At 49.4% G+C, this 13,489-nt stretch overlaps 2 protein-coding genes across 2 annotated transcripts; one reads left to right on the top strand and one right to left on the bottom strand.

Moving 5' to 3' along the window:
* Positions 1–6,710: 6,710 nt before the first annotated feature.
* Positions 6,711–8,024, bottom strand: N0V96_007131 (uncharacterized protein; the record flags this gene model as incomplete). The annotated part of the gene is made up of 5 exons (XM_065757934.1): positions 6,711–7,093; positions 7,155–7,221; positions 7,274–7,424; positions 7,478–7,637; positions 7,889–8,024. 5 exons carry the CDS (start codon positions 8,022–8,024, stop codon positions 6,711–6,713), a joined length of 897 nt encoding a protein of 298 aa, XP_065613457.1.
* A 2,349-nt stretch (positions 8,025–10,373) lies between these two features.
* Positions 10,374–11,470, top strand: N0V96_007130 (uncharacterized protein; the record flags this gene model as incomplete). Its single annotated transcript, XM_053196253.2, has 2 exons — positions 10,374–10,743; positions 10,941–11,470. The coding sequence occupies 2 exons, from the start codon at positions 10,374–10,376 to the stop codon at positions 11,468–11,470; spliced, it is 900 nt and encodes a 299-aa protein (XP_053046372.2).
* Between the last annotated feature and the right edge of the window lie 2,019 nt (positions 11,471–13,489).

The following is a 13,489-nucleotide window of genomic DNA, read 5'->3' as shown; positions in this document are numbered from 1 at the left end:
TTTGAGAGCGTTTATTTGGTTGCTTTAACGAATGCAGGGAAGCGAAAGAAAGAGTACAATTTATGGAATGAGTGACTGTTGGCATGCGAGTATCAAATCAATCCAGAAAGCAAGAACGAGCTTCAGTATTTAAGTAATTTGACGGACCTCATAGTCACCCACGCTTACATGCAGACGGCGACTAGTTTTTCTGTAAACGATGCATATCTGAAGATATACGAATGCGCGGCGAAGTAGAGCTCGACTTCGGACTGTGGCACTGAACTTGCCCCAGAAACCCCCTTGTTGATGAGCGGAATGCAAACCCTTTCGGGTTTACTCTCTTCCCAGACTCTCAGGGAAGAGGAGAATTTTCCTGACATCAAGGAATTCGCCTACAAGTCTGCTCCTCAATGATATGGAAATCTCCAACAGCAATTCTTCAGCAGGCCGTCTAGAAGCCCTTCCTTCTTCCCAGCGCTCAACATAAAACCCTCGAATAATGCGGCGCAGCTTGTGGCTGGTGATACTCGGACCGCGTATTCGGACTTTCGCGCGTACCACCTCAGTTCCAGCCAGAGCTGAGCTAGGCTTGCTAGCAACAGCGATCATTAAGAGTAAGTACATTCATCATTGACCCACAACTATGACATGAGGTGAGATGAATTCAGACCTAGCGTTTCTACCATCCTACAGGATGAATCAATAACGATGGATGTCCCGCAGTGGATTTTGTCATCCGCATTGCGGCATTGCCCCGGTGCCCTTATACCAATCTCCAATACTCACCAAAAAGGTCAAGCATGATTGACTGAGGGGTAATTAGACAACCATGAATTCAAGTAACTTTGTAAGCAGAGAAAAGGACTGTGCCATTAGAATTTGGTCCCCAAACGCGGGGTCTTGAACTGTTGTGGCTTCTATGCCTCTGCTTACGATACCAATCACCTTCATTTCAGGGAACCAAAGTCCGCCAGGCAGAGCACCGCATGGGGCTGGGATCTGGAGCCTTCTCCAGTCAAGATCCCAGTCGCTTTTCTCTTCACAAGCTCCTCTCACAAGCCATTCTAAATTGTGCTTTTTGAGCTTTCCAGAGGTTTATTTCAAAGATGAGTCTCTCAAGAGGACGAACTCTGTTTCTAGTGTTCACAGAAACACTATGGACTGAAAAGCTATCAAGACTTTAAGCTGCCCAACGGGTTGGATGAAACTCCATAAGCAGATACCATTGGATGATGCTCCCTATCAAGAAGGCGGTACTTGCAGCAAACCCAACAACTGAGCTCTCAAAGATGCGATTGTTTAGGAGCATCACACCGGTCACAATGAAACCGGCGGATGCCACTGCATTCCATGCCGCCCCTTGCCATTCGCCTGCAAGTATTCTTGGTTTATACCAGTCTTTCTGGACATGTATGACAAGAGCCATATTGGCGATAAAGAACAAGGCTCCTCCAATAACTTGAGGCATGAAGACGAGAGCTTGGGTGAGAAAAAGATCCATGGGGTTGAGAACTCCTGGAAAGCCAGCCACTGCGGCCACAGAGAGGATGAGACCGCCGGAAAGCATCACCAGACCAGCCTGGAACGGAACAGTCCGCAGAAGGCTGGTAAAATCGGCTGCAGATGGGATCCAGAGCCATGCCTCAGAGCCAATGAGGGCGGGTCGATAAATGGCCGGGGTGTTGTCACCGATGGACTTGGTGTCCTTCTTCTCGAGAGTGCCGCGGTCGGCGTTGAAAGCGGCGAAAACGCCGAGAATGCCTCCAGTCATGAACATGGTGGCTCCGATCGTAATGGTCGCAGGGAGAGCGACGGTTGGGAGAGTCTCGAAAGCGAGGCTTGGCTCGAGGGCAGGAAAGAGCCCGAATCCTGCATTGATAACGAAAGATACACTGCCAACCACGAATAGCATCGTGACAATCCAGTTCATGTCTCTATAAGGAAATATTGTAAACATTCGTTTCAGCTGGGACCGCTGTGAGCCTTCAACCTCGATGGCAGAATCTTCGATCGAATACTCTTTAACGGGCGATGGAAGAGCTGCCTCTCGATCCATATCGCATCGTACGCGATATTCAAGATAGTTCAGAGTTTGGACGACCCGACGCCTTTCTCCTTCGCCGACCTCGATTCCCCGGGAATGGGCGGTCGCAACAGTATCGAATCGTGAATGGCCCGGGGGCACCGGGATCAGCACCGATGTGCGAATCATTGAGGCGCGGAGGTTGGCTGAGGCGTTCATGTTAAGGATTAGATGATGTTTGTGTTTTGCAATCTGAGGTCGAGAATGGCAAAGAGTCCCTGCGATACCGGCTCGCTAGGGTTGGCAATGCTGGATGAAAAAGAAAAAAAAGAGTAACAAATCGCAAATTATTACAGGCGCTGCTGAGAGAAAACGCGGAATTCTGGGTCGCACAAGAGTATTTAGGAAGAGAATGAGACTACTATGTTTTAGAGTAAAATAAGACAGTTGCCATCCTCTACCTACGGGAAATGCAAACAGCTGAAGCTCAGCGAGAACGTATCGACATCGATAGACAGCAAAAGTCCGTTGCCGTTTAGTTTAACCAACTTGACTACCAGCCGCTCCTGCAGAGCATTAAGGGTGGTCAAAATCGGGCCAACGTTACGTTGAGATCATCGTGAATGTTTTGGGAATTTGAATATCCCAATCCTCAGACAAGAGATGGTATAATAAGAAATAAGGTTGACACATCCGCTCCCGCAAAGTCAGTTCTGTTGCACGGTTATCCCCTGGATTCGTGTCCTCAATGCTCCCGTCGGGCTTACCAAGCTCAAGTGTTGGGTCGGGGACCTACTGCGGAGCCCGCGGCCACGAGATTGTTCCCAATCCGTTTCTGCGCTCTGTGATTGCAAGAATTTCCTCGTTTCAGTCCCCTGCACTGCCTATGCAGATCAAATCAGCTCGAGCCTACCATGCTTTCTTTGTTGTCATCTGCAGATTTTCTAGCCCGGTTTCCCCCATGGATTGTTACAAAAACTGTTGCCTCCCCTTCAAACCATGAACACCCCAGAGTTTGCAATAATACGCGACAGGGACTTAGATGTTCTTTGGCCATGAGGCTCATGGAGAACATTGCGTTCAGCTCTACGTTTTCCTTTCCGACGTTGCGACGTTGTAAAGGTCAAGGATCTTGATAACCGTACCTTACCCGGTCCGACCGAGCATTTTTGACAAAGGCAATGGCACCTAGCAATGGGCATTTGAAGTTGGTTGAAAGTACTTTAGCTTGAACTTACCCATTTTCTGAAAAAGGAGGGAAGGAAATCTGGGATTCAAGTGAGAAAACAAGTAGCGAGGTGCCCTCCGAGTGCTGATTCTATTCCTCTCTTGTGATAAGTTTCCGCAGCTCCTTGATCTGGTACCTACGACCATGGCGCCGCTTAAATACAACCCTTTCACATCGACCCTTGAACTGAGATTGACAAACCGTTACCGATGACCCGAACAATATCAAATACATGGGAGCCGTTGAAAGTGTTGCTCCAAAGCGTCAATGTCAGGGTAGCCAAGCTTTCAATCTGGACAGCAGGATGCTGTTCCTCGTCTAGCCGGTCACCAAGCTCCGTCTCTTGCACCAAAATGGTGACCAGATTGACCAATCTGCGCTCGTCAGGTTGCAGAGAGACGAGGCCAAACTCGCGAACAACCTGGGACAGGACTTTTAACCACTGTGTGAGCAAAAAGGCACACTCCAGGTTGCAAAAAGCATGCTGAATGCTCCATTTAAACGTCTGGCTGCGCGCAACGAATGCGACGCCAACTCTGACAGGAATACTGAGGGCGTGTATGCACTGTAACACGGCCTGGTTCATGTGCATTGACCTGTCACCAGCGGCAAGGATTGGTCTAGAAAACACCGCGGCGATTCTTTGGGCGTCATCTCGGGCAAGAAGTCGTTGGTCAGGACTCAGGCCGACGTTAAGGCGGATGTAAGCCAAGCGTAGGAGGGCGGTGGAGTTGAAGCCCAACGGCCCCTTCGAAAACGAAGGGTCTGTCGTGGATTCATATGTTGCTTCCACGACTCTTGCCAAGCACGAAGGGCGGTTTCCATCTTTTTGACGAAATCGCCGCCAAGTACACGATTGCCTGCGGCCGGAATATCTTCAGAGGCGTTGCGAGTCAGAAACACCTGTTGGAGCAGCCCGTGAATGAGCACGTAGTTCCCAAAAGAAGAAAGCGCTGTCACCGTATGGATGCTTCGTCCTGCTAACAGCATATGCATTTTCTCTGGGAAAGGTCGAGGCGGCATATACGTGTCCCTCAGGGCTGACCACTCTTCCGCGTTAGGAGCTTGCCAGCTTGACGCGCACCCAGGTAGGTTGATGGCGACCTCGCGATTCAGGAGCAGTGGTGGCACGTCAAATGCAACGGATTGTAAGTTCAGGAGGGCGAAGGCGGCAAATAGCGTGCGGCGCCGTTCCTCAAGTTCAATACCTTCGGCCCATTGCTGGTTGGACGCCGGGGGTTTCTCTAGTTCGTGAATCTTCATCTCGCGGGCGAGCATGGCGACTTGACTGGACATACTTAGGGCGTCGCCTGTCAAATCTCGATCGCCCCATGATGCCATTGCCATGAGTACTATCATAGCTTGTAGCAATCGGATGATTTTGCCGTGAGCATATGGCTCTGGTTCTCTCGTACGTGTGTTTGCGCTAGTCGGTGTCGCAGGGGCGCTTGGAGCATCATCAATCGTGGTGCGATCATCACGAGCCAATCGGTCTAGTGTATGTTGATTCCTTTGCTTTAAACGCCAGAAGATCAAGTTTCGAGCAGCATCATAAATCCGATATCCTGAAGCCGTTTCAAAGCGATAGAGAGCACCGACTGCGGCGAGCGACAGGAGAAGCTCAAGACCGATGGCTGCGGCAGAAAATGTAACGCCGTGAATGAACGGCAGATGGACGGCGAAGCCACGGAAGTACCCTTCTAAGAATCTTGAGAGGGCACCATGTGATGGGAGCTTGAAAGAGCTGGGCAGCTAAGCACGAAGTTCCTGGGCTTCGTCGAGAATCTTGCTGTATTCATCAGCCTCAATCTTCCAGGGCCGGAGACAGTGAACTTGTCTAGGCCTCTGAACTTGATGTGCTAGATTAATATGCAGTGGTGTCTGTTCTGGTCTCTCGGGTTCCATTGAAGGTAGTCGTTCGGCAAACCTCGGCAGCGATGACGTTGCTTCCTTTTCTAATTGTCCTTCATTAGTCGAGCAATTTTGGTGTGGGATGCATTTACTGTGTGAAGCGAATGAGCTTCCATGCCCAGGCTGAGTGCTGGACGAGCTACGCCCTGATCCGTCTGCGGTATCTCCATGATCGAAGAGCCGGCAATGACTGGGTCCGCAGGCAGAAAGGAGCCAGGCAGCTGAGTGTCGTCTAATAAGATATCGAAATCAATGCCATCCATTCCTGCTAGGAGGTCTTGGGATAGCGAGCCTTGATAGGATAGTTCGGGAAAACCTGCGGCTGCACTATACAATGATAAGCTGCTGACCGGCTGGCAGAGGCCAGCTTCATTTCCGAACAGCTGCGGTCTGGCATCATATCCATGTTGATGAGGTAACGTTAGTGCTCCCGACAAAGACGGCTGTGAGAGAGCCTGAGCACTAGTCGCCGGAGTTGACAATGTCCCTTCAGCGATTGCCGTTTCTGCTAACGGAGCAGACAGGTCATCTGGGTTTGCAAGAATTCCGTGGGTGTGAGATATTCTCTGATGTCTCGAAAGTAGATCCCTATCGAGTTGTGAGCAAAGGAAGCCTCTCTGGGAACCGGGGTGTGATTGGGGACCGTACCTTCGAGAAAATCTCCGGCCACACCCGCACAGGAAGGGTTGTTCTCGGGTGTCTGGGCATTATCATTAGAGAGTCTCTGACCATCCTTGCATAAAGGTCCACGGAACCCAGAGTCAGGGCGTCAGGGTATATCGTGTACAGCGGGAGGTGGGGGTCCGGCTTACGGGTGCGCTCATGACGTTCGAGGTGCTCGAATCTCCTGAACTGTTTTTGGCAGAAGCTGCAAGGTGGAACGTTACGGCGGGGTCGGCCCCGGGGCGCAGACATGACGAAACTTCAAGCAGATAATCTCGACGTTTACTGCTTTGTAATAAGCATGAAATTTGTCTATCGAGACGCGAGATCTAGGGCTGCCGGAATGTCTGACCACGCTTTCTCAGCCACTGCGGATGAGCTCGGGACAAATGGAGTTGGAGGCAAAAAGCGTTGGGGTAGAAATTAGTTTTCGCCCCATCTCCAACACGGACATAATCCTCCGTGCTTTTGTGTAAGACAGGCCAAATGTCAAAAGTGGATATTCCAATCGCGCTGTCTGGGTCATCAACGTCACTCAGCGGGCAATTTTATCAAGAAATCATACTCTTGATTTCTTGGTCGGAACGGAAACGGACTAAAAAACGCAAAGGTAGCTTGGATCATTGCTCAGATGCTCCTACCTAATTAACAGAAGCCAGTGGTTGAATTACACTTTCTTGCGATTAAGAAGTTTATGGAAACTCAATGTGGAAATCGACTTCCTGTTCGACAAATGAGGTATTTACATCAGATCTTTCGTAAAATCAAACTCGGCGCACTTATAGTCAAGTCAGACTTGGAGTTAAACGGGTTCTGACGTAGCTCCTTGTTGCCATTCTCGCATTTGGATTTGGGCCAGAGCAAACCAGCCTGGCCCTCCTGGCCGGCAAAGTTGCCAGCCATCTAGATCGATCCCTTGGAGCCATCGATGTAGTTGCCCTTGAGAACAGGCATAGCAAAGAAGCAGGGTCGCGGCGTCTCGCTCGCCCAGTTGCGCTCGCGGATGCCTGTCTTGCCGACGTGGCCATTGTTATTTTCCCAACATTTGACGGCGTTGCGGAGGGTCCCAGGCTTGTCCATGTTCCAATCGGTCCAGAGCGCCTCCATATCCTTGTTTTCACTGAGGGTCTGGGAGACCTTCTTAGGGTACCAAGCGGGGATGCCAAGGCATCGGTTCTTGTCTGCCTCCCAAGCGTTATTCAGGTTTGTACACTTGTCGACAGGGAAGTCGTCTCTGACGACCACATATGCTCCTCTAGATTGTCTAGTCATCTGCCAGATAAGAGCTGTATCCTGCATTTCAGTAAGTACGAGTATGAGTAAAGCCATCATTGGTAGGTCACTTACCAAGTTCGTCTTCATCTTGCTGATCCAGATTGTTGAGAGGCAAAGAGGGTGGACTCTCAACCAGGATCTCCGCCCGAAAACAGACACGGCCAGGTTCTTGACGCCGCCGACGCGCAAACTTTAAGTTCGTGAATGCCACTTTGCTTATGGCCTTGCGTGCCAAATGTTGAGGCCACAATTGCCCTGATATTAGTGAGGCCCTGCTTGGCGACAATGGCAAGTAGGCCCCAGATCGCGTCCGTCACTTCCACTGCATCGTCGGAACCACCACTATGCTGATTGTTAGCAGTCTTCAGGGACCAAGTGTCGAATGGTCTACTCACGAGTCCCCTGTGGCCGAGACCAGGTACATGACACCACTGATACCCGCCAAAGAACCTCCGACGGCCGCAGCAGGTATGGCGAGGGCACTCCCGATGCTGAAAGCTGCACCGAGAATAGAAGCTAGGTCGAGAGGTGCCTTGGGCGCACCACTCTTGATACCTAGCAATTGTCTCATAGTCCCAACCTGATCGGATGTGATGCCAATCCACTGGTCGAACTCGATAGAGAGCTACTACGTGAAACTGTGGAAAGCTGCCATGGGCTGGAAAAGATACCACAGCCCACCCTTGTCGATCGCATTGAAATCGTCTGAAAGTACATGTTATTGAAAGCCTCAGGAGGCAGACAACGTATCATAAGATTCTCACCACATGTCAAATCATGATCGCAAGGAGCACCAGGCTTCTGACAAGAGTACTTGATATGGATCTTCTTTGGGAAGAGCTCGCGGTACAGGTTCTGCGCCGAGTTGGAATGATCCGTCTGAGAGTTGATGTACTCATCTGCCCACTGCTCGGCACCAGAATTATACCAAAACGTTCCCATATCCTTGATAGCATCACAATACTCTCCGGACTAGCAGTTTGGAAGCTTCTGTTGAGGAGTGACTCGGGAACTTCACCAGGTGAGTTTTGCTCCACCGGCTCGGCCCTATGTTATTGATCAGTCGGTCTTTCTTATTACGACTGAGTCATCCAATTTAAAGGACTTACGAGGTGCTTGAGCCTTAGAAGTCAATGCTCCAAATCATAGTATGTGCGAATGAGCCGCCGATTTGGAGACTGTGGTCTGAATTATGGGTCCTCATCCCAGGGAGGTATCAGAAATCATCGAGTGGTTCCCTCGGACTCTTAGCGTACAACCGTGGGACTATTGCCTGCGATGGGACGAAGTTCTGAATGAGGACAACCCCAGAGCAATGCCAAGTCCAAGCATCTCCATCCAGGAAGGATTGGTTTAGATTCAATCTCTCTGGACGCCTACATGAGAACATGGTAGATATAAATCTGCAAACCTGTTCACGCTCCAAGACTATGAATTGCGTTGTGAACCTACCTACGAAAGAAAGTCGTTGTCTTTTTCCAATACCTTTATCGAAATGAAGGCAGCAGTAATCTGCCAGCTACTGCCGGCTTTCGTCACGTCTCAAAGCGCCACAGCCACAACAGCTACACTGTCACCATGGCAGACTGGAGAAGTCACCCCAGATGGAACCTGCGTAGGTACAACTGGGTTTGTATGTAGCCCCGTCTGGGGCGCGTGCTGTTCCAAGGATGGTAAATGCGGTCGTCCTGCTGCATTCCGCGGCGATAGTTGGTAAGTCTTGTGTCTCATACCTTATTTATTGTCCTAGCGCATGTCTGGTGGCAGCTGATCATTCTACTTACACCGGACATAGTCAACCGGCCGCCGGTAACTGCAACGCGCCCGCACCTGCTCCCGCCCCGCCACCCGGGCCCGGGAGTATCTCTCCCGACGGCTCATGTGGCGGAACAAATCAGTTCAACTGTACTACTTCCCCCTACGGAGACTGCTGCTCTTCGAGCGGTTACTGTGGTACCACTTCGGGCCACTGTGGAAGCACTGACGCTCATTGTGGCCAGGGGTGGTAAGTCACAGTTCAATTTTTGCATTTCTGGTTCGTGACTTTTGTATTTGCTTTGCATCGAAATAGGTACAAAGCGCCGGACCTTATTGTTAACGTCGTATCTAACACAGCCAAAAAAATTCGTCGAGTGGCTACTTCACAGCCAGCATTCCGTCTATTGATGGCACTTACGGCTCTAGCAAGGGAGGTTTCACATGTGCTGATGGGCCTTTTGATGGCTAGTGTTGTAATTAGCCCTTTAGGGTTTTGTGGAACGAGTTCCTCGCATTGCGGATCTGGCTGGTGAGTTTTGCTGTGCTAGTCCTCAAACGAAGTCATTCATACTAACTTATGTTCCCATGCAGCCAACGTGGTTCTGGACGCTGCAGCTAGAAGTCGGAAGGAATTCACCTGTTTTGCAGCTTCAGGAATCAGGCAGTCAGCTCTTTGTGGCATGATTTGGAATTGAGGCGGCACTATCTACAGAAATAGCTACCTCTTTGTGAATGAATAGTCGGCAACTCCAGTAATTCAATTTATCCAACCGTGGAGAACAAGTTTCTCGCATTGATCTTACCTCTAGAAACATTCCATTATGACAGCTCATACACAAGACGGATCGCGGGCCTTTGAAGAAAGCTTCGTGCACCGGACTGAGGGGATAAATGTCTCGCTTGGTCAATCCGAGATCGGACACGCCAAGACTACTTTGTTAGACTTTTATAATCCCATGTACGTAGTTTGACGTAAAACTTGAAGAGAAATGGGCTGACAGCCGCCTTTCAATCCCAAGGTCGAAGTAGGCATGTCCAATATATGGAGCATACTGTATGACGCCAAGGTCGGAATGCAATAACGCCGGTGGGATGGGTGGATGATTTCCACCCCAAAGTTGGAGAAGAAATTACCTGCGCTCAAGAATCAGACACTGATATCTGGCGACAGTAGCCCAGCCAGAAATCAGTTGCAATGACGTATTCAATCAGTCTATCGAATCATCTTGTGATATCCTCTGAGTCATATTGCCTGGTCAAGTTAATGTACTGGTTTGATAGTGCGATGATACGCCTTCCAGAGCTAAATGTCCACGGGGACAGTTAAATGCCGCTTTGTCATCTCAAGATATACTTATCAGCACGTTTGAGGCGTCACATCGGACATGAAATTTCAGGCATAAAACTCTGTTGTATAAAATCCTCAACAGTTGGCCTGTTCTCATGGACTGCTTTGCTAGCTGTTAGCCAACAACCTTATTCACACTAAGTCCTGCAATCCTGGCCATAACACATCACAATTACATCTTCAGAATGACAACTCAGCAGGTTTTCAGACTTCCTCGGCGCACATCCATCAACGACCTCGTTGTTGAAAAGGAGCCAATCCCAGAACCCTCATCGAACGAAGTTCTGGTCCGCATCCACAGTGTCGCTCTCAATTTTCGCGACTTCGCTGTCGCAACCGGACAGTATCCATTCCCTGTCAAGGACAACGTGGTCCCAGGCTCCGATCTCTCCGGCGATGTTGTCAAAGTGGGAAGCCATGTTGACGACTTTGCCCATGGCGACAAAGTGATCTCGTCTTTTGATCTGAGCACCTTTTATGGCGCCATGAAGGACTGGAATCACAGTCTTGGGGGTTGTGTAGATGGTGCCCTACGGGAGTACATTGTTGTTCCAAGTTCTGCATTAGTCAAGGTGCCGAAGGAGACTAAGTTTGAGCTACTGCCAACTATCGGCGCTTGTCTGTACTGGGGCGACTGCTTGGAATTCTCTCTATGGCAACATACCTCTCAAGCCTGGTCAGACTGTATTGTTTCTTGGTAATTATCTCCAACTCCACTCATTAACAGAATACGGGTCTGACTTGGTATCCAGGAACTGGTGGTGTTTCAATTACCGGCCTGATTCTCGCCAAGGCAGCTGGCGCAACCACTATCTTAACTTCATCATCCGACTCGAAGTTGAAGCATGTCAAGGAGACTTACGGGCCCGACCACGTGATTAACTATAAGACAACTCCGAAATGGTCGGAAGAGGTTTTGAGGATCACAAAGGGCCATGGCGCTGACTACATCTTCGAGAATGGTGGTGCCGGTACGATTGCTGAGAGCATCAGTGCCGTGGCGTACGGGGGCTCCATCGCCGTTATTGGGTTCCTTGCGTCATGCCCACAAGCTAAGATGCCTGACGTCGCAGCACTCGCTTTGTCCAAGGGCGCAGTCGTGCGTGGGATCATGGTGGGCTCTAGGCAGCACTTGGAAGAAGTCACGCGCTACGTCGTTACCCGTCAATTGCAGGTTCCCGTGGAGAAGGAATTTGGCTCAAGCAGAGACGAAATCATTGCTGCCTTTGAGTACCTCACTAGCGGCAGTCATATCGGCAAGGTTTGCATCCGAATGGCTTAACGTTGCTATAGTCCTTGTTGTTTCACAGAGTCATAGTCTAGTTTCGGTACTTTTTGGCTGCAAATCAACAAGTCCCAGTCTTGGGTAGAATTGGGATTGATTCGGGATGTGGATGGTATCTCTTTCACCGTCTTCAAGTTGATATGTTTCCATCTGAATCATCACGGTTTTGTCCTTGCGAGCACCCTTTGAGCCAAACGCACAAGGTTTGATCTCTTCGCACGAATTTAGTCCGCATGCGGAATTGCCGCAAGCCTAGATTTGACAATATTCAGGAAAGCTATTGAAAAGTGCATTGCAAATTGACCTGAAAACAATTAGAGCTGCAGAACTAGCCGTGCTGAGTAATTGAGCTTCCATTCAGAACGTTGTGGACGGGCGATGTTCAGCAATTTTGTCATGTAAGATGCGAATACTGAGGATGCCCAGAAGGAGGCTTTAAATTTCGGCGGGTTGGTTGGACAGCTCACCAAGCTTGTCAGTGAGAGATGCCCAATTGACGAGCAACGGCTGAAAACGGGGCTCAGAGAGTAGGGCCGAACGCCACACCCATCAAGTCAACATGTATTCAACGTGGTGATTGTTCCTTGATGCCGTCGCTTAATGGAAGTCTCTGATGGTATATCTAGTAGCTTGCCTATCGTCAGGAACCTCTGTCAACGCTTTTAAGATCGTTCAATAATACCAGTCGCCGGCCTCTGTTATCGACCTTTCCTCAAATCCGAGCAAGCTGTGGGGTTCCGCCGCGAGCAGTCAGCCATGCTTCTCGAGATTTGCTAGCCGTGTGTCCAATGCCAATTCACTGCGTCAGACTATTCAAACATCCGCAACAAGGTCCTGACGGTGTGAATCAGTCAGACCTCCCCTGGTGACATGGGTTGTTGGCATTCCAGAACATCGGCACCAGAGCGTGCAAGTAGCTTAGATGCCGCCATCCCGGATTGCATATATTACAATCAACTACAAGATCTGTAATTTGTATAAAGAAAACCTTGATCTCTATTTCTAAGTCATTTGTTTATCTGGCAGATCATCCTGCTTCTTCCGCTCGAGACTCAATCGAGTTCAAGAGTCACTCATCAGAAGTCACCTTGTCACAATCTCCGACCACCAAAGCTCAAGATGGCCGTTGAAGACACCTCCGAATACATTGATTCCACCGTCGTTACTGGCGAGTAAACGTTCTAAACTCTTTTGTGCAACATTTCTGACATGATCTTGGGTGGCACAGCGGGTTCCGTTGTTGCTAAACGCTTGGATAAGAATCCGAATGCTAATATCCTCGTTATTGAGGCCGGAGTCAGCAACCATAATGACAACGAAGCATTCACCACAACCGCTCGCGCCTTCGACCTCCGTGGAAGTAAGTTGGGCTGGAGCTACGAGACAACAATGATCGAACGTCTAGACTAAACGAATCTTCAAGTCATCGATGCTGGTATAAACTGTTATCGCTGACTGCCATCTTCAAAACGCTCAATATCTACAAAGTTACAGAGAAGACTTCAGACGCTTTGGACGCGGATCTTCTCCACACATTCCATTAAGTTGTCAATAAAAATAATAAATTCAGTGAATGACTTCGTAGTCGGGATGCTTCGTGAGATAGTGATGTAGTCCATCAGAATACTCGCATGAAGTCTGGGTTTTAAAACACGCGGATTCAAATTTCTGACAAATCTCATCTAGTGTTCCTTTTAAATGCTTTTCAAAACTTTGAAGCCTCCTGATACCCTATGTTCAAAGAAGAAATTAGGGTCATATAGCTGCGCCACTTTCTCCAAAAAGTCCTGATTATTGCCCCCGTATGACTGAAGTGAGACTTAGGCTGTCTGGTATACGTAGTTGATATACTTGAACCATTTACTCTGCTGAGTACTTGCAGCGTAGTCAGCGATCTCAATTATGACTGCTTCAAACCTTTCCGTCAAAAAGACCTCGTCATCTGGCGTTGGAAGCAAGCACTCGACTTGGAGCACAACGGATGGCTGTGTCAATTCTTCGTTCAACCCCAAAACG

The sequence above is a fragment of the Colletotrichum fioriniae genome, assembly GCF_027942845.1.
Source record: "Colletotrichum fioriniae strain IMI 355084 chromosome Unknown scaffold_8, whole genome shotgun sequence".
Lineage (NCBI taxonomy): Eukaryota > Fungi > Ascomycota > Sordariomycetes > Glomerellales > Glomerellaceae > Colletotrichum > Colletotrichum fioriniae.
This window is presented reverse-complemented; position numbering and strand designations above follow the sequence as displayed.